The sequence below is a fragment of the Mustela nivalis genome (genome assembly GCF_964662115.1).
Source record: "Mustela nivalis genome assembly, chromosome: 9".
Classification (NCBI taxonomy): domain Eukaryota; kingdom Metazoa; phylum Chordata; class Mammalia; order Carnivora; family Mustelidae; genus Mustela; species Mustela nivalis.
In genome coordinates this window covers 31364825-31392687 of record NC_139028.1, presented here as the reverse complement: position 1 = coordinate 31392687, position 27863 = coordinate 31364825, and the positions used below count along the sequence as shown (strand labels likewise).

The 27863-nt window shown below is 45.5% G+C and overlaps 1 protein-coding gene across 4 annotated transcripts in view; it reads left to right on the top strand.

Annotated features, from left to right (window-relative positions):
- KCNJ1 (potassium inwardly rectifying channel subfamily J member 1) overlaps positions 1-27583 on the top strand; it is a 29696-nt gene extending 2113 nt beyond the window's left edge. Inside the window, exons 2-4 of one of the 4 annotated variants that reach the window (XR_014298828.1) lie at positions 10607-10757; positions 13045-13119; positions 18012-18263. Coding sequence is in view for 3 of the 4 variants with exons in the window: in XM_082683360.1 (XP_082539486.1) it covers positions 22709-22744; positions 25128-26267 (1176 nt within the window). In the remaining variant the exon portion in view is untranslated. Of the gene's footprint in view, positions 1-10606; positions 10758-13044; positions 13120-18011; positions 18264-22642; positions 22745-25127 lie in introns of those variants that run through there. The other 3 variants (XM_082683362.1, XM_082683361.1, XM_082683360.1) reach the window with 3 other exon arrangements.
- Positions 27584-27863: the final 280 nt, after the last annotated feature.

The following is a 27863-nucleotide window of genomic DNA, read 5'->3' as shown; positions in this document are numbered from 1 at the left end:
TCTGGGGGCAGAGGAAAAGCATTCCAGAACAAGAAAATAGCACTTGAGTCATGAGAGAGCATATGAGCGGAAGATACAAGGAATACAAAGCTGGCATAATGGGAGATAGGTGGTCCAGGGAGTGGTGAGGAACAATGACACAGGAGAAGCTGCAGAAAGAATGCATGTGAGAAGGGACCTTGTGTTGGGTGCTAAGAGGCTCGGGCAGTCTTCCTAAGGTAGTGGGAGACCACATAAGATGATATTTATATTTTAGAAAGGTCATTTTGTTTGCCAAGTGCAAGGTGTATTGGAGTGGGTAAGCCCAGGGCCAGGGAAACCATTAAGAGATTCCTACGAGGCAGAACCCACAAGATTTAGTGGCAGATTGGCTGCTAGGACCAAACGTAGCTCTGAAATAGGAACCTGAGAGTCACCTGGTCTCATTCGCGAACTTTCCCCAAAGTCCAAATGCCAAACTTAGAATGGAAAAGAGCGTTTTCTTGACATTTTCCTTCACACGTCCACTATGGTCTCATGGGCACAGAGACATGAACTAATGGTTCCCGGATGTTATGGGGAGTCATTGACTGTGTAGGACAGGTGCCAGCGGTCATTTGCTTTTCTGCTCCACTGAAATGCATGGCTCTCTGGGGAGAAGGAGAGTTTTCAACAGACTGAGCCTGCATCTCTTTTTCTCTCTGGGTACCTATGCCGCCAATGCCCTGGATCCCTGCTGAACCCCTGTGTTGCCCCTTAGGAGGTCATGCAGGAAATGTGTCACTCCTTATTGTAGAAACTCGAAGTTGGGACAATATCAGAAATAACGACAGAACTGCTGAAAGTTGGAAGCCCTTGAACCTACCATTAACTGTCCAAATGTATTCTCACTTTAAAGGAATCAGATCCTAAGTTGTCTTTCCTAAGGATTATGCCTGAAAGCAAGTGCTATTTTCAGTCCCATTTTGCAGGGAGGTAAAGAAGACAAAGAGGGCAAGGGAACTGAGGGTCTCCTGAGCGTTTCCAAACATGGTCATATGGAACATGATGTTTGTAAGACATGCTGGGGTTAGTGGAGATCCTGCTGCAGCTTCAGAATGCTACATCAGGCCCAGATACTCATCTCAGGCCCAATATGGCCTCAAGGGCCAGGCGTCAACGTCCTGGTGCCCATGACCCTACGGGTCCACTGAAAAACTCAGGGCTGAGTAACCAGAAACAAGTCACAGGGGCAGTAAATGGCAGAGCTGTGACTCAGTGTCAGCCATATATTCCTCGTTCTTTCACTTGGCAGGTGGGTGATAGGCCTTGACATGTTAGGCGAAGTCTCATGGTTTGTAGTATCTGGAAAAACTGGCACTGTGGGGTTTAAGTCCTGATCTACTTTAGGGTCGCCACTTTAACTCTAGAACTTTCACCCTAGAGCTGAAATAAGTCCTTGAGTCCTGAAAGGGACTCAAAGAGATTCCAGTTTAGTTTTCGTTAGACCCAAGAAGACTATGTCAGAATATGCATGCATTGCTGGTTCAAGTCACTATGGAATAAATTTATTGGCTCAGAAATCTAAGTTTGCCTTAATTAATTGAGGATAGTTGAATGTAATAATTGGTTTTAAAGACTTCTGCTCAATACCTTCTCTTTTCCCCACACCAACTGGACACTTTCAGAGGGGAAGTGATGGTCAGCTTGTTAAGGGGATTAAGGGAAAGCCCAAAGGGGATGTTTACCTTTATCTCCTGCCAGTAAAGTTATTCCAATTTTACGGGTTGAGAAAAGAAAGTACTAGACTATGATAAGTTAGCCTAGGCCAAAACGTAGAGGAAAGGACATAGACCTCCCCAGTCTGCTTTGTCTTTTGGGATCTATAAGATTCATGAATATTATTAGCTCTGCTCTAGATAGCAAAAAAGTGGTTGACTTGATTACGTAGTTCATAATCTTCATGAACAAGCAGGGAGTATGTGGAAACTGGAAAACAAAATGGGATGAACCATCCAACAAACATCTTTGAAAGAAAGAGGAAAGAAAGAAAGAAAGAAAGAAAGAAAGAAAGAAAGAAAGAAAGAAAGAAAGGAAGGAAGGAAGAAAGAAAAAAAGGAAAAAAAAGAAATAAAAATTAGCATGGAGATGTATAGAAGGTAGACCTCTAGAAAAGTCAAGAATAATCAGATAATAACCTTAAGGTCAAGGGGTTCATAGGAGTCCATTATTGACTCCAGATGGAATGATCTTCAGCCGTGCTTGCCGAGCTTATTGTGAAGAACGTGCAGAGAAAGTGTCGCTGTCCTTGCTGTTTCTTTGTCAGAATCTATGAGCAAATAGAGAGCACTGTCCTTACCCATGAAACTCTCTGATTCTGTTTGAGGAATAATAGAAATAATAGAAAAAAGCAAAAATAATACAGAGATTGACAGCTTCAAGACTATTGAGAGTCCAAGACTATTGACCCCAAGTCGTTGCTCCAGGAAATGCTTATTAAGGACTTGAGCTGTTAATGCAAAATTCAACCCAACAGCATCACATTTAAAAAAACAGAACCTTGGAATTAACTTTAAACAATCCTTCTAAAGGTTCATCAAGCCCAGGTCACCCATTGTGCAAAAGAAGAAACTAAGGTCTAGAGAAGCAAATGGACTTGCTCAAAGTCCCCAGGGAAAACACCAGCCTGAATCCCCTCAATGTCGTTTTGGGTCAGTAACTTTCTCACTCAAAGAAGCCTGTTGTTATTTTCCTAAAACGGTTCCCAGGGGGCAACTGTCTACCTCAGTGGGCATGCGCACATATTTACATCCTGTAGTTATCAAGCCTTGTAAATTTTGCAGTCTAGTTAGACAAATGACACCCCCTTATTCTTCTAAAGGAAGCTTCTTGAATATGCTATGAAATACACGCCAGACATTTCCATTTATTTAGAATTTCCCCAGGTCCATCACCCTCTCTCACTTGCGATTGCACAAACACCAGTGTTTCTTGGCTTGCGTTCAGGAACTGTATTTACCAGGGTGTATCAATGTGGCGCCATATCCCCAGGGAGCAGATTTAAATATGCAACACAATGCAGGCGAAAGCAAAAGGTTAATACTGTCTTTGCACTTAGAACAACCAAAGCTCTCTCAGGTGACCACCCCTAGGGGAAGACTCATGGTTCACTGCCTTCGATTAAATTCTTGGGAGCTTTCTGGCTCTATCCAGATCTGCCATTTGTCCTTGAGGAGCTCGACAGAATCTGGAAACCATGTATAACTGTTGCTAACTTCTCCCAGGAAAAGACTCCCCAAAATTTGGTCCCTTGGAGTTCAAGTCCAGTGATATTATGTTCAGAGAGAAAAGAGTAATCCCAGCTTTGTGCTGGACGGCGCATTCGACCATTTCAGGGATCAAGGTATTCTGATGCTGTTAGGGATCTGGACCGCTGATGAATTATGCATACAGGAGAGAGCTCAAACTGGATTCAGAGATAAGTCACAGGAATGGTCCAAAGGTCACCTCAGAAGGCCTCTGGGGAAGTCCAAGCTGTGTTGGGCTTTTCTAAAGGGTGAAGACACAATCCCGATCCTGCCGAAGTTTCGGTCTCACTGGAAGGATGGGTGTGAGTGACGGGCATAAGTATGGCACCTTCTCACTAATGGGTCTCTCTTCCTGAGTCTGTTTCTAGGGTGGCCTGAGTGAGATGGAGTGCTTGGTCTCCTCTCGCAGCTACTCCATCTTCTCAGATGGGGAGAAGAGAAGCCCTGAGAGGTCCTAACTGAGAGTGCTCACGTGAACCAGGCCTGAGAATCCCTTCAGGGGCTGGGGCTCTCTGTGCTCCTTGGCCTTGCGCAGATCCCTTGTGTGGGAGAGTCAAGGTTTCCTTCCCGAACCAAAGCTAACCCTCACTGCTGTTAAGACTCTGATGAGATGAAGTCCACTGAGGAAAGAGGCTAGCTGAGAAGTGGAGAAAAACGTGCACAGGATTTGGATTTTATTCAGCTTTTTATTCACGTGTTCTTTTGGCTGGGTGTTTCCCGTCTGGTGGATTTCTACGGACTAAGATGCTTCTTAAAGTGTCTAGTGGCAGTGAAAGAAGGGGAGGCGAGGGCTCCGTGCTGGGTCCAGGCTGGCCCCTAGAGCAATATGAAGTGGGGAGATCCAGCACTCAGGGCACAAAGTGACCCCATTCCTCCCGGGGACTCTGCTTAGAGTGGCAATGAAGTGAAGATGGGAAATGGGTCATCCTTTGAGGTTGGCCAAGGGTGGTGGGCTAAAATTGCTTTCCAATAGAAGCAGGGGCTGGTTTTCTCCTACGTACTGAAGACAAGATGACCGTGGGTTGAAATCTCAGCCTCAGAATTTGAGTAGATACCAAGGAGAAGATTGGGCTGTAGAGGTGTTGGAAGCCAGGAAGAGATCTCAGAGAGACCTGGAGTCCTTATGCAATCATGGAACCCATGTCCATCTGTCTGGGAGGTGGTTCAAGGGCTGCTGGCCTACAAGTGGGGCACGTCTTGGTGCTCTTGGAAGTCTCTTCCCTTCCTGAGTCCTGGAAGGGGGCTTAGCATGAGCTTCTGACTCTTGCCTTATGTTCCTGCACCACAGACACGAATCCCCAGTGACACTGTGTCTAGTGGCTTCAAGAAACAGATATGTTTTTCTAATGACACTCAGTGTAATCGTGTCCTAGGGACAGCTGCTTCTGGCTACCTCCCCATGTTCCAGCCTTTCTTCTGACTGCCGGGATCCACAGGATAAATGAGTCTTATAGCTCTCTTCCTGCCTGAGGCTGCAAATACGTCAGAGGTGCCATTAACCCCAGGCAGCCAAGAGGTCAAGGCTTCCTCCCATCTCCCCTGCCACCTGCCCCTCTTGGCCCTGCTGCTTAAAGCTTTGGCCTCCTCATTCCCGAATATTGGCTGCTCTGTTCTAAGGGCTCCAGCCCCTCCGGTGGTGCCATTCCAACCCCCCACCCCAGCTCACCTCTTCATCATCACGGAGTCTGGCCTGCAGTGGTTCTGTCTGTGTGCTTAGCCATGTGAGCAAGGGGGCCCCGGGGACTCCAACAGCCAGACCACAGAAAGGCCCATTTCCAAATGCAGATATGGGGAAAAAAGCCAGGCATGTGTCATCATTGACTACAGACCAGATGCCCGGCCACAGGGGGCCCTGCCTGTGACCGTGACCGAGGACGGAGAGGAGGGGCAGCTCCCGACAGAGAGAGGCTGTTTCCATCTCTGCTCTGCTGACTCTCCCGACCCCGGGATCTGTAGAAGTAATCCTCCTGTGCACAGCATGTTTCTGCTTTTCAGAATATTCTAGGCACGGCCAGCAATGTGGCCCCCATGGCTCAGGGAGGGAAATGACTGTCTCGGAGCCTGGTCACCTGAGTTGGTCAGGGCAGAGCTGGGTCCCCCCCAACCGGTCTCTGCGGATTTTCCTCAACATCACTCCTGGATTTCAGAGCCTCTCACTTTCTGGAGCAGCTCCAGACTGTCTCCTCCCTTCTGCTCTCTTTGCATCCTGATAGCTCTTGGTCCTGCAGTGAAAACCTCCAACCTGCGCGTCCCTAGGCCTCCTAGTCAAGACGATGCGGGCCCTATGTTCCAACTGGTGATACCGCCACTTTTCTTAAGAGAGAATCTTCTAGAATCCCTGACAAACGGAGAACAGAGAGGCTTCCCAAGTTCCCCAAACGCTCCCTTTCTGCAGGTGACATCCACATTTAAAAGGCACCCATTTCCCCACATATCCACCCCTCCCTGCTACACCTGTGAAGTATCCGGCTTTTATCTGAGGCAGACAGTTACTGCTTCTGTTTTAAATTGTCAACATAGGCAAGACTCTTCACTGGAAAACAGCTACAACACATGTCATCTTTCCAGTCAAACATTCTTCCTTATGTCTAACTGAGCTCCCTCTGGCTAAGTTCAAACTCACTTTTATATAGTCTGTCACTCATCCATCTGAATTTTCCCAAACACAGCATCATTTTATCTGTATGGTGACCCCGGGAGATAGCTATGCCTGTTACTATTATTTGACAGATGGAAGAACTGAAGCTTGATTTGTGCCCATTGTAGGTTGGAGGCAGCTCCTTTCAGAACTCTCCAGATTTTCTAAGTCTGCCTGAAATTCGAGAACTCACTGAGCAGTGCCCTGGGCAGGTGCTGGTTGGGAGCGAGGGAGCCTGGCTGGCCCGGATGGGTTCGTGAGGAGGCTGCTTTTGAGCTTGCCCTTGGCCCCAGTGAGACCTTTCCTCTCTCATCTTGGCATTGTTACCCCCCAGTTTTGGTGCCCTATGCCCCCCTGATTACTGATACTTGCCAGTGTCACCCCCGATTACTGTGGCTTTCTTAACCCTTAGCACGATCTATAATTACCATGATTATTTGGTTCCTTTTTATTATCTGTCCATCTCTCTCCACCTCTCTGAATATCAGTCTTATCCATATTATATCTCAGGTTCCTCACACAGATGGTAGACTCTGAATAAGTATTTATTAACAGAGGGACAAGGAACAACAAGAAAAGGAAGAACAAACAAGAAGGATAGAAAGAAAGGAAACAATTGGAAGGCCTTTCCTTCCCTTTGGTTTTCCTTTCCTACCATGGACATCAGAATTCATGCATCATATGGGCCAAATCTTATGGGACTTGTGGTAGAAGGATCTAGAAGGCTGGGGTCCTCATTCCAGCTCTCCTCCTCCCTTGTAAAATAGAGATAATGATATCTACTTCATGGGGTCACCCTGAGGATTAAATGAAATAATTTCTGCAAAACCAGTTTCTGGCTCATGGTAGGTATTTAGCAAGTGTCATTCCCTTTTTCCCTGCAGTAATTTCAACCTTCCAACCTGAGTCCTGCACAGTAAAATCAAACCCTGCAGTGTGCCTCCAACCATATATGAAAGGCTATCTGCCCAGCTGGTATGAAGATACATAGAGAATACACAGCCGGCCTTCTGTCTGTGCCAAAGAAAGTCACATTGAAGAGATGCATTTTAATGAGTTTCTTACAGTAATTACACCCAAGGGACACATATAGCAGCTGAAACCATGGTAGGCTGAATTCTAACTTTCTAGCTCTGTGAACTTGGATTAATAGCTTGGCTTCTCTGATCTTTGGTTTTCCCCTCCACACACTTGGAATAGCAATGATGTTGTGTATGTCATCGAGTAGTTGTAACTGTTGAGTGTATGCATGGAGAGCGCCTGGAAAGTAGTAAGGTCCCTAAGTGTTAGCTATTGTTGATCCATGGGTTACAGGAAAAACTACCCCCCATACTAAACTAGATTCAAGAATATATCATGGAGCCTTCCTTAATTGCCAGTTACTTTTATTCATCCTTTTGTTTTGTCTTTATAAGGAAGTTCCACACCCAGCATGGAGCCCATCACTGGGCTAGAACTCATGACCCTGAAATCAAGAGCTGAGCTGAGATTGAGTTGGCCGCTTAACCAATGGAGCCCAGGAACCCCTCCTTTCATCTTTAAATAATATTGAAAGATACAACCCCTTCCTGTTTTCATTCATTCATCACTCCATCCATTCAACAAACACCAGCTATAGCCACAGAATCGTGTGCCATTCTAACAGTGGCTAATTGTCAGTAAAGTACGGTGGTGTGTGGTTGGCTTAGGTAACGCTTCTTCTCTGTATCTTTCCTTTCAAGGCTCAGCCTTGGATTGTACACCCCATGGAGGCCTGGGGCTTTTTTTGGATTCTTGTGCTTGGCCAGTAATGCACACTGTCTCCTTGCTTCCAGCTACCCTTGTGCACCCACAGGGGCCAGCCCAGCACCTCACTGCTCCCCTGCACTGTGCTCCTGCTTTCTCCATTTCGGCCACATCTTCAGTTTCTCCAAGCTTTTGCATGTGGTTCAGCTGCTTTTGCACTCATAAAAACATTAACCCAAGACCAAGTGAATCTATGTTAAAAATGGGTGGTTTTCTGAGCATGTAAATGAGTTCTCAAAACCACGTGCATTTCTTCTCCACATTTCCAAGGACCACAATGGGTTCGAAACACATGAGCTATATGTGCCACTATGCACTGCAGAAAATCTAAGCTTAACTTTGAAAGGAGGAAATAATGAGGAAAATAATGCCCGCAAATGCACGGGTTGCTTCTGAATACACATGATCATCCCTGCCACTGATCGGCATTGGCATTTCTGAATTCACCACGTGTCATTTTCATATCCTCACTGGATGTTTATTTGGTCATTAGTTAGGTGAGCAAATAAAAAATGTGTTCAGCTGTAATTTGGAGGAAAATCTCTCCTTTCTTTCTATCTCTTTCTTTCTCGTGCACAGCCCCATGGGTCCACCACATTGTCCTTTGAGCCAGGGGAGAACATGGACTTTCATTCATTCAAGAAATATTTGTTGAGTTCCCACTATGGATGCAGAGGACAGTGAGGTGGGCTGCTCTCTGGGAGGGTATGTTCTAGCAAAGGCGAGATAGACAGGAGGTAAACACGTAATAAAGAAGCCAACAAAGAAGATGACACCTGTAGTGATAAGAGGTGGGAGGAAGCTAAAACAGAATGGAGTGGCAGGTTGGTGAGGCAGGGGGCGCCCTCTTAGATTGGACGCTGAGGGGTCTTGTTGCTGGAGGGTGGTGTAGTTGAGTGTCGAGGGATGGGAAGGAGCTGGACATGGGAAGACCCAGAACAAGGCATTCCCCAAGAAGGGAGCAGCATGCTGAAAGACGAGGGCAGGAGGTAGCATTGCAAGCTGGAGCAGCAGACTTGATGGAAAGACTGTGATACGAGGTGGGGCTGGGAAGGAGGGCAGAGCTCAAGTCATGTGGGGCCTCGAGGAAGCCAAAAGAGGCTTCAGCAGGACAGCAACGTGATCTGATTTGGGGAATGCACCACGGGCAGGAGGGAGAACCAGCAGAGGGAAACTATAGCCCACTCATGAACTTAAATGTCATTTGGGCAAAGGTGGCAGCAAGGGGGATGGAGTGAAGACAGATAGGTTCTGGATATGGTCTGTCGAGAGAGCGGACGAGACCTGTGGATGAATCTTGCTGAGGTGGGGATGAGAGAAAGAAAAGAGTCAAGATTGAATAGGGTTTTGGTTGAAGTAGTGGATGGTGGTACCATTGATGGAGCTGAGGAAGGCCCCAGTTAAACAAAATCAGTTAGAACACAGGTGTATTAGGGGCTAAGAAAAGGAGGAGGGTGATAGGAACATTTTTTGGGGGCATTTTCAACCCAAGAGGAACATACCCAGACGGGCCGCCTGGGTCCTCCACAGAGAAAATGCACCTCCCCTCCTCCCCAAATCCAATGGTGACAGGTCCTCAACCCCTGCTAAGAGTTTTTAGAGAAAGGTGCCATCACCAAGGCCTGGGCTCCAGCTGCCTCTGGATCTGGAAGTCTGGTCCGGCTAACCTCTGAGGAAATTCAATTGGTTTGGCACAATTGCATCTTCATGGGCTAATCGAATTGCATCCATTTATGGGCAATCTTTATTTATTTATTTTTTTTCCTTCTTGTCCTCACCCTTTTCTTCCTTTGTTAACTTTCCTCCAGCAGCAAAATAGACAAAATCTTCTTCTCTGGGCCTCAGGTCTGCAAAAATAGGCCTCAGCAGTCCTCTTTAAAGCAGCCTAAAGCTACTCCCCATCCCAGAGGTTCTGGCGGGAGAGCCAGCTCGGTGAGCCAGAGAGAACAGAGGGAAGGGAGGCAGAAGGATCCTACCCAGGCCTGGCATCTCCCCCAGGCAAGACTACATGACCTCCTCAGCACTTCCTGCGCAGTTCATGGAGGCCCTGCTGGTCCTTGAGCTAGCTGCCTGCTCAGATATAGACGTGGGGATTCATATTATTCCCCCCAAACCGACTCAACCTTTGGCTGCCTCTTCATCAGGCCTCCTCCTCCCTCCTCTAACCTGACATTATTAAGTTTTTAATGTGAGGGACCCTCTGCTGGGTGTTCTTACACGGATTCTTACCTATTCTTATTGTGAAACAAGTATTCCTAGTTCCATTTTTTAGGGCGAACACTCAGGTTCAGAGAAGCGGATTAATTTATTCTGTTGACTAGTAGATAAAATAGAGCCCAAGCCTAGGTTTCTGTCACCTTCCGGCCCACCTCCGCACTACCTTCAGGACATCTGTCGAACCTCATCCTTGTTTTGCCAACCCCACCAACCAGCTTTCTGCGATGATGTCCTCGGTCTCCGTGTTGCCCCCAGCTTGGACCTCACGTCCCTCCTGGGTGCCAGGGGGCCAGCATTTCGGTCAGTGCCAAGCCCCGAGGTCAATTCCTTGTCGTTGCTCCTGGTTTTCCCTCCATCCCGTCTTCTCCATCTTGACCAGCACAGCTCAGGTCAACCTTAGCAAGATGGATCACGGCAGGACTAAAATGATGTTGGAAAAACCCATCACTGAAAAAGGAGAGAGTTACTGGCAGTATGGCGGGTATGTGGATGGACAAGAACCAGAAAAAGGCGGTGTTGGCGGGACGGTACATCAGTCAGGTCTGGCCGAGCAGCAAAACAGGCACATCAAAAAGAGAGAAAGAGGGATAAGAAAAGAAAAAAAAAAAGAAAAGAAAAGAAAAGAAAAAAAAAGGCAAACATAACTCACGATGAGCTCTGGGATCTTTATTGTGACTTTTCTTTCTTTTTTGTTTTCCAGGCTTAATCGATTGCATTGGGAAACCAGCTGTGTAAAAACGCAGGTGGGCACTCCATCCCAGACCAGTCCTCCACGGAGCTGGAATTCGGGCTGACCCAGGACCACGTGGTGCCAGGACAGAGACTCTGTGGCGCCTGCTCTCACTCTCCAGGTAGACGGAACTCCTCTCCTTTCCTAGGAATGAGTGTTCTTAACAGGGCAGGGGCTATGCTTCACTTTCTTCGCTCCAAATCATCATTTATTTATGATACTTGATAAGATCAGCTTTGGTCCTGCGTCTGTGTAATCATGCAGGTCCCTATGATCTATATTAGTCCAGGTGAGGATTTTTTTTTTTTTTTTTTAAGGCAGACAGCTGAACATAGAGACAGGGTAGCCTGATACATTCTTTCTTGATCTTGATAGGAGCAAGGAAGCATGCAAGGAAATCTCTTTAAAAAAGACAGAGAGAGAGAGAGAGAGAGAGAGAGAGGAAGGGACCAGCTTCCAGGAACGCACAGTGGGTGGTTTTCTGTGGTTTCCTGTTGAGATCCTGAATGTAGGCTCCCCACAGCTGTCCCCTCAGCAGACAACCACAGAAGCCCCAAAGACCACCTCCCCCCTACAAGCCAATAATCCAATCATGCTCCACATCCCTTTAGCCTCTCTCTTTGGTGTGTGTGAGGCAGAGGGAAGGAATGATACGGGAGGGATGTGGGAGCGAGGAGGGGCTTTAATGGGTCCCATGGGATTCCAGCTTATCTGTGAGGTAGTGAGTGTTGAGTCTCCACAGAGGTCGGTATAAATAAGACTCAGATTATTACCCTTACTGGCTTAGGATTAAAACAAGAGCCGTGGGTAAGAAACAAGATGCTAGGAACAATGAAAATAAAACACATACTGAGAGGAGGAGAGAGAGGGAGAGAGTGAAATTGAGCTCCCAGGAGAGCATGAGAGGATGAACAAGCAATGGGGGACATGTGAGCATGGGGGAGGGGCGCTGCGTGGGGGCTGGGCCGTGGTGTCACAGAGTGTGAGGTCAAGATCACTTCCAGGCATTCCATCAGAGAGCCTGCAAGTCCGTGGACCTGCCTGCTTTGGAGAACTGCAGATCTGGGTCCCAAGCACATGACTTTGGCCTGACCTCCAGGCCTGGGAGGTGTGAGGGGCCGGGCCAAAATGGTCCTTTACCCTGGAACTGCCAGGCCACGGTCATACCAAGGGTGGTTCTCAGTTCTGTGGAGCCCAGGGGAAGGTGTAGGGATGGGAGGTACCCACATTCTGCCTCAGCCTCTCCACCGATCACCACCTGGGCAGGATTGGAAAGAAGAATTTCACCCACAGGTGTGGGGAGAAGAGACATCTCTCCAAATTCTGGTAGACTTCCTGTATGGGAGTGAGGACAAGCAGAAGAATCTCTCTGTACCTCCGGGCTCTTGAGAACAAGACAGTGGTGCTGCAGAATCGCGGTGGCCACTGGCTGAAGGAAGTAGGTGTCCCATGCAGCCCAGGGCCTAAGAAATGCCTAGCGCAGTGCTTCTGGCTGGGGCTGGAGGACAAAGGAGGAAGCAGAAAACAAGAAGGGATGTTTGTTGAGTCCCTACTGGGCAATAGGCCACTTACATGGGTATTTTTTCTGAATACTATAGTATAATTACCAACCATATAGTCCTCCACTTAAAGTATACAATCATGGTTGCTTTGCATGTTCACAAAGCTGTGCAACCATTACCGCACAATGTCAGAACACAGTCATCACAGCACAAAGAAACGTCATAGCTACTGGCGGGCGTTCCCCCTTTCCCTCCTCCCCTCCCTCCAGAAGCTACCAGTCTAACTTGCTCTCTGCAGATTTGCCTAGTGTAGACATTTGTAGAGATGGAATAATGCCACGTCTGGCTCCTTCTACCTCACAGAACACTTCCAAGACGCTTCCGTGTTGTAGTACTTCATACCTTTCTCAGGGCTGAGCAATATTTCATTGTACCGCCGTGCCTTGTCTTGCCTGTTGACTCGTGAGCTGATGGGCCTTTGGGTGGTCTCCACTTTCTGGTGCTTGCAGATAATGCTGGTATCAACATTTGTGTGCCAGTCTCTGTGGACACTGTGCATTTTCCATGTAACCCCCATAACGATAAAATGGGCATTATCGTCACTGATTTCTTAAGAAAAACTGCAGCTCAGTGAAATTAAATGACCATTTTTGAGACAGGGAAGCTTCTTTTGATTCAGGTGGACGAGGCTAGAAGAGCCGAGAAGGGGAAATGCGGTGGAGTTCCACTGCACCTTACCAGGTTGTGACACACACTATTGAATAAAAAGAAATGGCAGGAATGAGAGAAAGTGCGTCAGCAGGGGGGCTGTGTGCTCTGTGGGCCTCCTCTCAGAAAGCCGGTCCCGCTGGCAGGGCCCTTGGGTCTGGGAAATGTCCCTCCTTTCCTGTTGCTTCCTCGTTTCAGCGGCAGTTGTGAGGATTGGTCAAGAGCGGTTTGAGACTACGGCTGGAGCAGCTCATCAGGCTTGTGAGGAGTCAGGTGGGAAGCGTCTGCAGCAGTGCCCATCCCGAGAGGGTGCCTGGGGTGGGCTCGGCCTAGCAGCAAGGGCGGTGAGGAGGGGAATTCAGCATGGGCCAAGGGCGGCTCTATGGAATGGCATGACGGGTCACTGAGGCTGCTGGCTCTGCTTCTTTCTGCCTCCAGGGCTTTCCCAGAAAGTGCTTGGACATGGGAGTGTGGGTGACGTGACGTCCCATTAATGCAGCTCCGATGGCTAAGCAGAATCAAGCCAAAGCTGGTAATCATTGACCCTCGGAAGCTCCCTGGGGCAGAGCCGTAGAATCAACAGGAACACGGGCTCTCCAGAAAATCTCCTGGTCTGTGGTTTATCTGAGAGCCTTGCCCTTCCCGTCACCTTTCTGGGAAGCGTGTTGCTCCTGCAGCTTGGCACAGAGAATCCCAGAGTGAAAGGCAAGGCAGATGATAATGTCAAAGGGACTGTCAGTGTGTGGCAGACTCTCAGTGGAAAGGAAATTAGAGTTGGACTGAAACTGAGGATGCTAAGGGCTCGATCACGTTCCATGTTCAGGTTGTCATCAAAGCTCTTTCCAGCCATTTGCAAGATTGAAGCAAATGTCCCTATTTCTCAGATGAACACAGTGATAGGTCAGGTGGCACCCAGTGACTGACGTAAGCAATGTAAGTGATGTGAGTGACTGACTCCAGATCCAAACCGCACGTACCCACTTCTTCAGTCCTGCCTGGGAACCACTTGAGGCAACCCTCATAGGGGATCTTAAACATAAGCAAGAATGTGAAATGAGAAGGCATCCAGAGCTTCCCTCCAAACTCAAGAACCCAGTGTTCTGTGCCTTCTCTTTTGCATCATCTATGAGAGCTGGGCTATCCCACCAACATGAGACCCTTCACGTCGGGCATGGCATCATGAATTCTAGTCTCTGGGTGCCATCACTCAGGCATTAGCTGAATTGGGCCATTATTTTAGAAATTTTCAAGGGTCAGAATTCTGTATGTTCTCTTGAAAACAAAGTGGAATCTCCTGTTGGGGACACTCAAGGAAGTATGTTCAGTATGTCCAGTCCATGGGGAATTTATTCGTTTCTGGGCTGGAAAGACTGAGTCGACGTAACACCAACCCAAACCACGGAGAACTGTAAGGGTCACACTAATAACAGGATTCCAGCACTAATAACAAATACAACTTTTTGTAAACATTTAAATTATTTTACGTAATCCTGGTGCCATTTGAGATGAGTGGCTCAAAGATGAAATTTAAGAATTATTTCATTGTACATGTGCACAGTTTTCAGACAAACAAACTCCCCCAACACATACTTTTATAAGATAAACAAGGAAGAGGATGATTGTTTTATTTGCAAAAATCATTCTTTACTTTCTAAATAATCCAGTAAAATATTTTTTTAAGATACTTAATATCTTAACACCTAAGCAATATGACTTACTATATGCAAGTGATTTCTGTTCACATACCATCTTTTGAGAATACCATATGTTGGTTCTAGATTATACATCCAGACCTGAACAAAGATGTCTGCACTGTCACAATTTCTTTTGAGTAAACATGAGAATAAAAAGGCCATGAGACTAGAAACATCTTTGGGTCATTGTGTTAATTCCATTTTCTGTCACAGGTTCATTAGAAACTAGAATTCAGGGGCGCCTGGGTGGCTCAGTTGGTTAAGTGTCTGCCTTTGGCTCAGATGATGATCCCGGGGTCCTGGGATGGAGCCCCCCATTGGGTTCCGTGCTCCACAGGAAATCTGCTTCTCCCTCTCCCTCTGGCCCTCCCCTCTGCTCATGCATGAGCGCGCGCTCTCTCTCTCTCTCAAATAAGTAAATAAAATCTTAAAAAAAAAAAAAAAAAAGAAAGAAACTAGAATTCAACAGGTAGGATAGTGACCCTCAAGAGGTCTGACCAAAGTGCACATGAGGGGTCTTAGAACTGATCCTTCCACCCTTTCCTTTGTAGAGGGATCCCATCTGCTTCTTGGACAGATTGACTGAAATTTCACCCAGGATCCTCTAGGGATCTGTCCTCTCTCTTCAGTCAACAACACGTTTGCTGTATTTTACCAGGTGTCTTTCCTAATGGGCTTCCACCCTGATCCTATGTGCATCCTGACAAAGGCAATTTGGTAAATTCCAAACCCAAACCTGGGAGCTCTGTTGGCTACTGCAAGTTTTGGTGGAATGTGGAGCTTTGAAAGTCATCTCCTGACCCTCTTAAGAAGAAGCAAGGGTCTTGATGCTCACATTGCCTTCTCAGTAAACAAGGCAGTAGACCACCCAAGCTAGAACAAAACCAGATAAGAGTTTGGTTATGAGGAGCCCAAGGCCACAAGACCCAATCATCTGCCTGGTCCAAGTGCTGCAGAGACCGAGTCCCGCCAACAGAGAGCAGTGTTAGGTTCTGTTCACCTCCCCATATCCCCTTCTTCGAACCAAGCACTTTGAGTCTTTCACACCTTGCTGGAGCTATTTATTTCTTGACGAATGTTTCTTGAGGATCTACTCTAGGCTGGCACCGGGGATAAAGCAATGGAGGGCATGGACGGGGTCATTGCTGCCAAACCACCACAGAAGAAAATGTGTAGGTTGAAATGACTGTAGAAACTATACCCCGCCCCCAAAGAAAAGAATACAATAAACTATTATAAGGGGAAGGAATCTGATGTGAATGGGGAAGTCGTAGCCAGGGACTTTTGTCTCTTTGTGAACCTGCCATTTAAGTTTCTTTCTGAGACATGGCCTTCAGGTTGAACCTAAGTACCCAGTCTGGGGTTGGGAGGAGGGAGAGTGGAGCTCTAGTGTCCCCTGTGTGTCTTCCTTTGTCTGTGTCCTCACTGTTGCCCAGGAATGACCTTGGCCACTCAATTAGTGTTGCTGAACTGACCAACTCCAAAGCCTGGGTGCTTTGCCTTTCTGCTCGAGCAGTGAGGACCCCAGGCTCAGCTCACTATCACTGGCAGGGTTTCCTCTTCCACTGGGGAGGAAGATCCCTATGCCCCCTCACTAGCCTCACTGTCAATGAACTTCTGACTGTGGACGGTGATGTAACTGCACCCTAGAGGTATCTGGAAATGTCTCCAAATGGAAGATGTCATTGCCATTACTTCAGATCATCACCAACAGTTGGCTCAAGCCAAGACAATCTATAGAAGTTTCCAGAGAAAGCACCATGCTTAACAGTACATCTTCAGCTGCTTCCACAATCATGTCCTAATTATTTTGACATAGTGACCCTTCCTGAACTCTTCCCAGCATTATGAGACCCTTCTTGTGACTTTGGGGCCCATGGCCTTTTCCACCAACGTGTACCTGTGGATCCAGTACAGTTGGCTCTGGGCCCTCTCCATGGGGGTCCCAGGGCCTTGCACACACTCTTCCTCTCTCCCCTTTTCTAGTGCTTTTGCTGCTGCTTCTTGTCCCTGGAAACCTCTCCCCTCCCCACCAATCCAAACCCTCCTTATCCTTTCAGGTTTTGTGTCTTCAGAAAACGTTTTGTCTCATGCTAGCTCTTGCCTGCTATGGGATCTCTGTCTTATCACCATTGCTGGTGCATAGTAAGTAGGTGCCAAAAAAAATGTTTGCCTTCCCTTTGTTCAGTAACTGTTTTGAGTATGCCATACGGCTTAAAAGCAAGGACTTCTCAGTTAGGCAGAGCTAGATTCCTCTGATCTCTGCGCTTTGGGCTTTTTGCTTTGTGACCTTGAGGAAAATTGCTTAACTTTGCTGAACCTCTGTTCCCCAACTGCTAGGTTTATCATGTGAATTCAACACTATAATATATGTGAAGGATACTCTTGTGCCTGGCCCAACATCCAAGGCTTTCCAGACCCCAGAATTTCAGGGCTCCGATGGGGCACCGTTTGCATTGTGCTCTAGAGGGCGCTGTTCACACAGAATACAGGAGAGTGCAACAGGTCTCCCAAGGCCGTCAGCAGGGTACAGGGTATGGAAGTCCTCTATGGCATCTTAATAGCCATTTCCCACTCTCAGGAGACTTTGCTCTGCTCTCGTCTTTCTCTTCATTCAGTCTGAGCTGTGGATCTTCACTTCTACCTTGACTTCCTCTGTCATCTGTGGCTTAGTCCACTCAGACCCAATACAGCAATGCCTTCTTGGTAAAGAGCTGAACTCCCTGCAGTTTAGAAGAGAAGAATTCTTAGAAAACCTTTGGAATAGAAACCACGTAGATCCACCTGTGTGGTTTTGAGTTTCTCTTGTCTTCTGGTGCTCTCTCATTCTGCTGTTACCGCTCCTCACCACTCCCAGGGGTGTGTTGCTTTCTCTTCAAAACTGTGAGCCAGGCATAGAGGAAGTGCCTCCTTTTGGTCCTTCTCCACCTAGCTGAGACAAGCTAGCAGTTCCTAACTACCTTAAGGAACAGTGATGAAGAATAATAAGGAAACAATCCTGAAAATATACACAGAATAAGCACCCAGCTTCCAAAACATAGGTTTCCAATTCCACAACCAATGCACACTGTCAGCAAAGGCTAGGAAGACCCTGTAGACATCTTCTTTGGGTCCAGCTTCACTAGCTCCCAGGCTGAGACTGAATTCGTGGGAACCTCACACCTCTTGACATTTCCTGCTAGGACCCAATCCACCTGCTATGTGGAAATAGAGGTCTTTGCAGTGAGAGTGTAATTCTCTCAGGGCGACCAATGGTTGTGGTAAGCAAGACAGCTAGAGAGACTTGAAAACCTGTGTCTGAAAATTTTAACTCCTCTTTGTGACTTTTTGTATTTAAATTTGGTTATTTCCTTGATTCTTCACATCCGATACAAAAGCAAACAAATGTATAAAGTGAACACATGGCCTGTAAAATGGCTTTATGACCTTCTTAGTTATACCTTTTGTTCTGTGTGCTCTTCTGTCCTTTAGTGGTGCCAATGTGTCAGCTGAAGAACCTCCAGAAGACCCTGGTACTGTAACAAATCGGCTTTTTGCAGCTAGTGAGGACACATACCATGACGAACTGTGGGGAGGCTCACTGGGGGCTAGGTCACAGTTAGAGCATCTGGGCTTGTTATGTGATTTGGGGAAGATTTAAAGAAGCAATACCTTGCTCTGGGTTAGATGTCAATAATTCAGAGTAATTCTATGAGTCATTATGCCAATAAATCTTATCATCTAGAACGGGTGAAGACTGGTGGATAGCTAATGTCATTATTTGTAAAGAAGCAGCAGATCCCTTCTAATAGCCCACATGGGGGACTTGGGTCTTTTTTAAACAATGTTCAGGTTTTGGTCTGTGTTCAGGCATGATTACAGAATGGCCTTATCTGATATCGATGTTCTGTAGCACTGTTCGTGTTCAACAGAAGAACACAGAGCCCTAGTGGGGACAATCAGGACAGCCCCTAGCAGTGCCAAGACCCTTTGCAGAGGGCATATGTGTATACATTCAGTAAAACGATCAAGGCTTAGTCAATGTCTATGGTTGGAGAAGGACAGCGTCACTCCAGGTGCCATAGCTCTGGGCAGGCTTGTGAAGAATCATTCTCGTACCCTCTATTCTCTTTCCACCTCTGCAAGATAAGGCTTCTGCTGCGGTCACAAGACAAAGCCTTTGTCCTAGGCAAAGCCTCTATAAAAACACATTCCCTTTTCCCGAGTCTTCGGCTTGATGTATGGTTCATAGGCAGTGATGTTCTGGGGAAGCTTTGTCACTTTGCTACAAGCTTTTGCCTTCACCTGGATGTTGTCTCCAGTATAGCCCATTTGACTCCACACAGCAGAGACTCCAAATGGCCTGGGTCAGTGTGACGCTTGGTAAACTATTACCCACATTTAAATTTGTACCCTAATAATAACAGTTCTGACAATTTATTGTTTGATCGCTATGTTCTAGGAACTTCACATATGTGATTGCACTGAGAACACACTCTAGTCTTGGAAAGTATATTTTAACAGCCATTTCACAGGTGAGGACACATGTCAGAAGGACTATGTGGCTTTCACAGGTCACCTGTACAGAGCTGGAGTTCAAATCCATGACTCTGCGTACCCAAGCTAGGATTCCTTCCACCTGCCATGCTGCCTTTAGTTATTACCTGTGCCATGAACATCCTGGCTTAGGTCCTCCTATCCTCTTTTAATCTCCATGCCTGGCACACCTCTGAAGTTATTCCGGTAATACTGGTGGCCCAGCTGGCTCCAGAGAAGTCTACAGAACACGGTGTCCTTTACGAGAGCACCAACACCCTTCAAACTTGCGATTCCCTGGCTCTTGTTCCCACACTCTTTTCATGGGAAGGAGCCAGGCACCCAGGAAGGCCTGTGTTTTGTGCCCACCCTGGACACAAGTGGATTTGTGGCTTCACAGTGGACTGGATCTGGGAAAATCCTTACCGCAAAGGAAAGGTGAGACGTTCCTGAAATGCTTTCCTACATCTAGCCTGGAAGAGTCCTGAGGTTCAGATATCCTTTAAGAGCTATAGGAGTAGGAAAATTGGTTTCTACCAGCCCTGCCAGGGTCTATTTGAGAAGTGAGCTGTCTGATGGTGCTAAAGACGTCAGCGGTGACTTCTCCCGGAATTACTGAAGGAAAGGGAAACAGCCATCTGTCTCCTGTAGGTTCTGGGGGTAGCCCGGGAGCTAGATGACTCAGGGCTTGTCAGGGGCCTGAACATTTGCAATCCCAGTTGGGTGGATAGCCTACAATAGCTTGAGATCATTTCCATAGGAAACAGGAAGTGCTCTGCCTCGCAGCTAGGTGCAGTGCACCTTAGCGAAGTTGTGTGCAGAAGAGCGTAAACTTGACACCCAGCCTGCTGGGTCTCCTCTTTTGATGGTTGTTTTAAACCCCATGCTTAAGCCTTTTGGGGCAGCAAACCTGCCCCACTACAATAACCCAATCGTTTCCTATCTGTGAGGGACTGGGGCGCAGGGGCTGTGGTCCCTAATTCTTTCTAAAGGTTTCTTAGGCTAGCACCTGATACATAGTAAATGTTGAATAAGTCAAGCGTTGGCTTGATTATGTTAACGGAGAAGGCCAAGACTGTGCCCCAGAATCCTGTTCAGTTCCTTGCTGTGTTTAGTTGGCAATGTTTGTTGACTCAGTTGATTGTTGGCTTAAACAAAGCAGCAAAATTTGATGGAAACTTGAACTCCTCCACCGCGGTTGAGAAGGAACCACAGAAAATCATTTGACTTCTGTACTCGGGAACCAGAGCTTGTGGGTCCTACGTTTAACATAAAAATCTCAACTCTTGAGAAATGTCCACAACGGAAGTAAGGCAGTGAGAGACTTGACAACAAGGCAGACTCACGTTGTACGCAAACGAAGGGTGCATTTTTATGGGAAGAAGGAGATCCAAGAGGAAAATATGCTTATTTTCAGGAATTTTAAGGACCCATAAGCGGAATAGACCTCAGACTTCATTAGAATTACCATGAGTCATCCCTGAAGCAGAACTGGACCACTGTTCTTCATACGGTTTTGTTATTTAAGTCAACAATGAAAATATCTCACATGGCATTCCACCACCGAGTGTGTGGCCCTTGCTTGCCTTTCCAGCCTCATGTCTCCCTGACAGTCACCTGGCTTCTCTCTCAGCCCTTCACACTCTCTTCTGTTGCCCCGGAGTCTGGGTCATTCACAATTACAGTGCAGTTGGTTAGTTACTACACACTCAGGTGTGTCTCTTCTGAAATATCGCCATTAGAGGAAGACCCATAGAAATGACAGCAAACTCATTGCTTTGATGCATGGGTTGATGGATTTCTTTGTGATCGTCCAACAAATAGTTATAGTGTCTATGACAGGTGAGTCTAACACCATCCTCACGTCTTGACCTTGATAACACGTCTTTGCCTGTCAGATAAGATGCTCCCCAGGGGCGCCTGGGTGGCTCAGTGGGTTAAGGCCTCTGCCTTCGGCTCAGGTAATGATCCCAGGATCCTGGGATCAAGCCCCATATCGGGGTCTCTGCTCAGTGGGGACCTGCTTCCCCCTCTCTCTCTGCCTACTTGTGATTTGTCAAATAAATAAATAAAATCTTAGGAAAAAAAAAAAACGATGCTCCCCAGATCATTCCTACTGTTTCTCATCTTGACATCGCCTACTTCCCACACTTGACTGGAATCTTCTTCTCAATGACAAGGAAGGTGCCATTTGGCAAAGGATTGCATCTCTAAAGTCTAGCAAAGAGCCTGACACACGTACTAGCAGCAACATTGTTGAATCATGATAGAAAAATGAATTAATGAAAGCAAAAAGACAGTGACTTTTCTGTCCCCTGAAGTATTGGGCAGAGCGTGGATACCCATCTGATAGAGATCTTTTAGAAAAGGTGTTCCTTTGGGCAGATGCACACCATACCACATTGTAATTGCTGGTGTCCTGAGCTCACTTCCTCATTTGACTGTAAGCCCCTTGAGAATGGGAGCAGGTTTGATTTGTTTTTGAAATCCTACACAATAAGCATACACTCAGTGTTTGGAAAGTGTACAAAAAGTCTACTTCCTGAGAACAGACACTTTACAGAACAAGAATACTGGAGCACTGAAGGGAAAAAAAAATGGCAATAATAGAATTTGCCTGCTTTGCCAGGCCACTAAGAGTACCTTGGTAAATATTAGCTAATGTACAGCCCTTTGCTTGCTATTAAGATTTACTGATTTCAGTAGAAAGTAACCTAAAATCCATACATGCTATACAACACAGACAACCAGGGTCAATCTCTGACCACCCTGTAGTAAAAAAAATACATATTTGCTCTGTCTGTGGCTAGATGAGATGTCATTGTCTAAGCAAAGTAGGCTATGTGCTGATTACAATGGGTCTGCCATGTGAACTGTGGGTTTGATCAAGGGATGGATTTATTCCATATTCTTACATCCTTTCGGTATCATTCTTCTCACCCTTTGAGTAAATAAATCCACAGCATTGGCCAACACAGTACATGTGAAAAGTACCTTCAGTAAATGCCAGATTTTATAAAATAATTCCAACAATAAAGGCTGTTTTTTAAATCTGTTTCTTACATAACAGAGACTATTGTATATAGAGATTGACCAGTATCTTGTTTCTTCCTGGTGTGACCTTACTTTCATCTTACAAATATTTACTGATCTAAGTCTATATATTCACCTGTATCTTTGTGAACATTTGGAAATCTCAGGATCTCAGTGTGTTTCAGAGAACAGGCTCAGAGATCGATGATAACTAATTCTTTCTCGTGAAAAGCTAACAGGCATGACCTATGAGAAACAACAAGAGAGCTATATAGAGCGTGGCAAAGGAGAGGAGGAAAATGCTGGAACTCATGCCATGCTTGCTGCCCAGGGACCTTAGCTGGGGGGCTGTCATGTCTTAGCATGACGGTATTCAAGCCATGTGAGGTCTGGGGGAAAAAAAAAAAACACTACATACCCAGCTTAGGGCTTGGGCTGAGAACAACCAATTGCCTTGGTTTAAGCCACCCAAGTCCACTATCAAATTAAGTGTTTTCAAGCTAATACAAATTAGCATCAGTTCACTGACCAAACCCTGAAATAAATTAGGCCGAGTCTAAAAGAAATCAGCCTGCAGACAGAGACCAATTCCCAAGGCCACTTCGTTGCTTTCCCCAGGCATGGATACATCAAGTCGGAATATGCTTAGGATGTTGGTAAGTGCAGACAGTCTGGGAAGACTTGCTTTTGTTTTAGCTCTTTGCAAGGCCAGGCAGATATTTTATTAATAATGCAGGCAAGGAAACCCAGACTTAATCAAGAGATAAATCAGAGGCTACTTATTCATTCTACAGAAATATTCTTTATCTTCAAAAATGAAATGAACTTGAGACTGAAAGAGAAAAGTTGTGAGGAAGAGAAACTCAGAAGGTGTATTTCAGGAGTCATCTCTGGAAATATAATGTGTGACAAAGCGAATGTGGATTTGCCTGATAAATGTTGGCTTGAGAATTATTATTTTATTTCTACAAAGAGCATTTAAAACAGTGTGTGAGCTTCCATGACACAGGGGGAGAGAGGAATGTAAACCAGGTTAAACTATGTGTGTGTGGAGAAAAGAGAGAGCCTGGGGAGGGGGCAGACTCTTCTTCAGTGTGCCTCAGTTGGGACCAACCCCTAGGACTCTTTGGGGACTTGAGATCCATGAGGGTTGGGTGGGATGTGGGCAGGGCCCACTGAGTGTGTGCACTGATGTTTGCTCTCCTGGTAGCCTTTTCTTTCTCTGTAGCTTTAGAACTTGTCCTCAAAATTTCAAATCACCACAGCTGTGGTTTTCTCTTCACCACTTCTACCTGGTGTTGGCTTCTTGTGTTTTCACCTAGTTTAAGGCTATGAACAAAACACTGTGGGATAGTACTTTTGTTTAAAATGTATCACTAAGTTGGTTTCGCTTCCTGGTTTGTATGAATAAACACATTTTTGAAGGGGAATTTTGAAATCTATTTTAGAAACATATTTACATTTAATTAAAAATACCACGAAGACCTTGCTAACCATGGTGGGCACACCTTGGAGTGGGGGAGGGCACAGCTAGGGGAGGAGGTAGTCTAGTGTTGATAACTGTGGCTTTCATCATTGTTGGCTGTTTAGGGGAAAATCCCTTCAATTTTCTTGCTGTAAACTGGAAGTCACAATAATATCATCAACAAGAAACCATTGAGTAGATGGTATTTTGAAGAGCTTACTTCATTCACTGAGTTATTCCATTCATGCTCATTGAATAACTTGTGAGCGCCCATAGACTGTGTTAGCAGCTGGGGTAGAGGAGTGAATAAAGTATGGTTCTATGTTTATGGAGAATTATTTGGAGTATTATTTAATTCAGAGCTTCCCAGTCCTTCAACTGAGAAGCAGGGAAGAAAGCGTGAGATATTGATGGTGACCATCATACTATTCCTCTTAGGAATCTTGGCATATCATGGAGAGAAAAAGGAAAGGGGCTTGTACCTCCATTGAGCAAACTCCTGGGATCATATGGTAGGACTTGACCAAACTGTATTAAGGAGCTCTGTTCTAAATAGTCTAAAGCATTTTAAAAAAGAAAAAGGGAAGGTGACCAATATTTGTCTTAAAATGTTTCAGGCAAATATGACTTTAGAATATAAAATTTAATAGCTGAGACGCAGCCTATTAGAGGTTCCTCCTGACTGGAAGCAGGGAACCTTATGGTTTATGTTTTTAGTTGTCATCCTGCCACTGGTTAGTACATGACTTTGGCTATACTATTAAAATTTTCTGGGGACGCCTGGGTGGCCCAGTTGGTTAAGCAGCTGCCTTCAGCTCAGGTCATGATCCCAGCGTCCTGGGATCGAGTCCCACATTGGGGTCCTTGCTCGGCAGGGAGCCTGCTTCTCCCTCTGCCTCTGCCTGTCATTCTGCCTGCCTGTGCTCGCCCTCTCTCCCTCTCTCTCTCTGATAAATAAATAAAATCTTTAAAAAAAAAAATTTCTGAATCTCGGTGCCTTCCCTGGATAAGTGGAACAATAATTGGGACAAGATTTCTTTTACTATTGAGTGAGAATGGCAATAAAGAGGTTTACTTTAAGTAGTATATTGATGAACCCTTTTAATGGTTATTTGTTTTTATATATTACAAAAAATACAAATGGTCCTTCCAGCTTCTGCTTTCACGGCTATTTTTGCTTAGCAGAAGGCAAAACTTTATTAAAGTAAAAGGAGAATCAATTTAAAGAATTATATCAGATAAATCATAATGCAGGTCATAGATTGGTTATCACCTACATTTTTAAGTTTGTGTGTTACTGACTAAGGTCAGGAAACACTTGAATACATGCCCTCTTAAGTTCCTTCTATTCCTATCTCTCTGTAATTATTTTTCCTCTTTATAGTTAAGTAATATGATCTTCTGGTGGAAAGTTTCAATTGGAAAATAGTATTGTTGTATCCAGAATAAACTGTCAGCTTTCCTTAATGATCAGTAAATCAGATTGTTTTGAATGGTCTTTGATATATGTGAGTCGCCTAGTCCACTGTTGCTGTAAACATCATTTTGTTTTGTTTGTTTTTTATGTATTTCAGATCAGAGTGTTGACAGAAAGAATGTTCAAACATCTTCGGAAATGGTTTGTCGCTCACTTTTTTGGGCATTCTCGGCAAAGAGCCAGACTGGTCTCCAAAGATGGGAGATGCAACATAGAGTTTGGCAATGTGGAGGCCCAGTCAAGGTTTATATTCTTTGTGGACATCTGGACAACTGTGCTTGACCTCAAATGGAGATACAAAATGACCATCTTCATTTCAGCCTTCTTGGGGAGTTGGTTCTTCTTTGGTCTTCTGTGGTATGCGGTAGCCTACATCCACAAAGATCTCCCTGAGTTCCATCCTTCTGTCAACCACACCCCTTGTGTGGAGAACATTAATGGCTTGACCTCAGCTTTTCTGTTTTCTCTGGAAACACAAGTGACCATTGGATATGGATTCAGGTGTGTGACAGAACAATGTGGCACTGCCATTTTTCTCCTTATCTTCCAGTCTATACTTGGAGTCATCATCAATTCTTTCATGTGTGGTGCCATTTTAGCCAAGATCTCCAGACCCAAGAAACGTGCCAAGACCATTACCTTCAGCAAGAATGCAGTGATCAGTAAACGGGGTGGGAAGCTTTGTCTCCTAATCCGTGTGGCTAATCTTAGGAAGAGCCTCCTTATTGGGAGCCACATATATGGAAAGCTCCTGAGGACCACAGTCACTCCTGAAGGAGAGACTATTATTTTGGACCAGATCAATATCAACTTTGTAGTTGATGCAGGGAATGAAAATTTATTCTTCATCTCCCCATTGACAATTTACCATGTCATTGATCAAAACAGCCCATTCTTCAACATGGCAGCAGAAACCCTTCCCCAACAAGACTTTGAATTAGTGGTATTTTTAGATGGCACAGTGGAATCAACCAGTGCTACCTGCCAAGTCCGGACATCCTATGTCCCAGAAGAGGTGCTCTGGGGTTACCGTTTTGCTCCCATAGTATCCAAGACTAAGGAAGGGAAATACCGAGTGGATTTTCATAACTTTAGCAAAACTGTGGAAGTTGAGACCCCTCATTGTGCTTTGTGCCTTTATAATGAGAGAGATGCTAGGGCCAGGATAAAGAAAGGCTACGACAATCCCAACTTCAGTTTGTCAGAAGTCAGTGAAACAGATGACACCAAGATGTGACAGTGGCTTTTCAACAGGAGTAAAGTGAATTTTTGAAGATACCTAGTGACTAGAAGTATTAGGAAGCAATCAACAATTTGAGGATATAGGATATGAAATTAGAACAAGAGCCTTCAATGTCTATCAGCACCATGCCCCTTGAACCCCACAGCCACAATCTTATAAGACACATAGCTCTACAAGGCAACTGCATTAGAACATGCAATATTCTTATAGGAAATGGCAATATGGAAGCCATAGGAGTTCACTTGGAATCTTGAATACAATTATTTGAAATCATGCAGTGTTGATAGAAACAGTATCCTCAAAAGTTTCATAGACAGGCCAAATGAAATCTTAAAAGTCTCCTTAAAGAAGTTATGAGCTTTAGAAAGGATCAGGGGAAAACCATATTCTAATTTTGATTCTACTGATAAGAAACAAGCCACTTTTATTTTAACATTGGTGGCTTTTATCAAGGAAAGATGGTCTCCCTTGGGAGAGCCATTTTTGGTTGGTTGGAGGAGATGAACTAATCAGAGATGGTAAGAAAAGACTGGTACTCCAAGAACATTTGTGAGGCTCTGAGCTTCTCCAGCCCTGGTTTTTAGAGCTTCCATCTTAGTCTGGGTCATGTTGTGTTTCCTGAAGAGCAAGGGAAGGCTCAGGCCACCGACTTTGCATCTCTACCTATCAACGTGGGGAGGAACACTGAGCTTAACCTGCTTTATAGCACATCCAGATGCTGCAGCCCAAGTTGGGTTTTGGTCCAAATGATATCAAATGGTACATTTATACAGAGGATAAATCATCACCCTAAAATCTCAATGAACATTTTCCTAAAGAAAGAATGCTTGATTTGAAAATGGTGATATTTCTTCCAGTTTGTACTAGGTGGGATAAGGGGCTACAAATCCATGAAAATAGTATTTGCTGGCCTTCCAAGAAGGCAGTGAAGAGTTTAAAGGCACAATGTCACCTTAGGAGGGACAGCACTTCCAGTGCTTCTGAGAGAAAAATTATCTTGTGTTTTTGTGCCTTGAGTTTGTACTGAAATGCTGTTGCTAAAGAAGACTTGTGGATAGGAAAGAGTCTGTGACCCCACAGGGAGGCAAACATGAGGTGTGTTTTCCTCTGAGGGCCAACAAGACATCTTCCTCAAAGGGACCAATTTAATATAAGGATTGATTCTTAGGGAAGGGTTTTACTATGAATGTCTCATTCGGTCCTCCACCTCCATGATTTTGAATCTATTCTGGAAGGAATGGGACTCAAAGCACCATAGAAATCAAAATGTTTTCAGTGTGTTGATTCATAAATTAAATTTTGAAACTGTGCATGTGGTTCCAAAAGGGTCAGTTATTGTGCTTAAAGTTATTGTAACAGACCAATAGGGGACATCCCTCTTGCTGAGGGTGGACTTTCTCCTGGGTGATGTGGGTGGGATGGGAAGATGGCAAATAGGACCATCTGGATGCCAGCTCACCCTCGAGAAAATGACCCTGTGGTTACAGACATGCCTCTTTCTGTGCCATTCCTGATGATCACTCCAGTGTGTCTTGGGCACAAATGGCGGTGGTGGCAGTTTTCACTTATGATGGTTATGTCTTCCCAGAC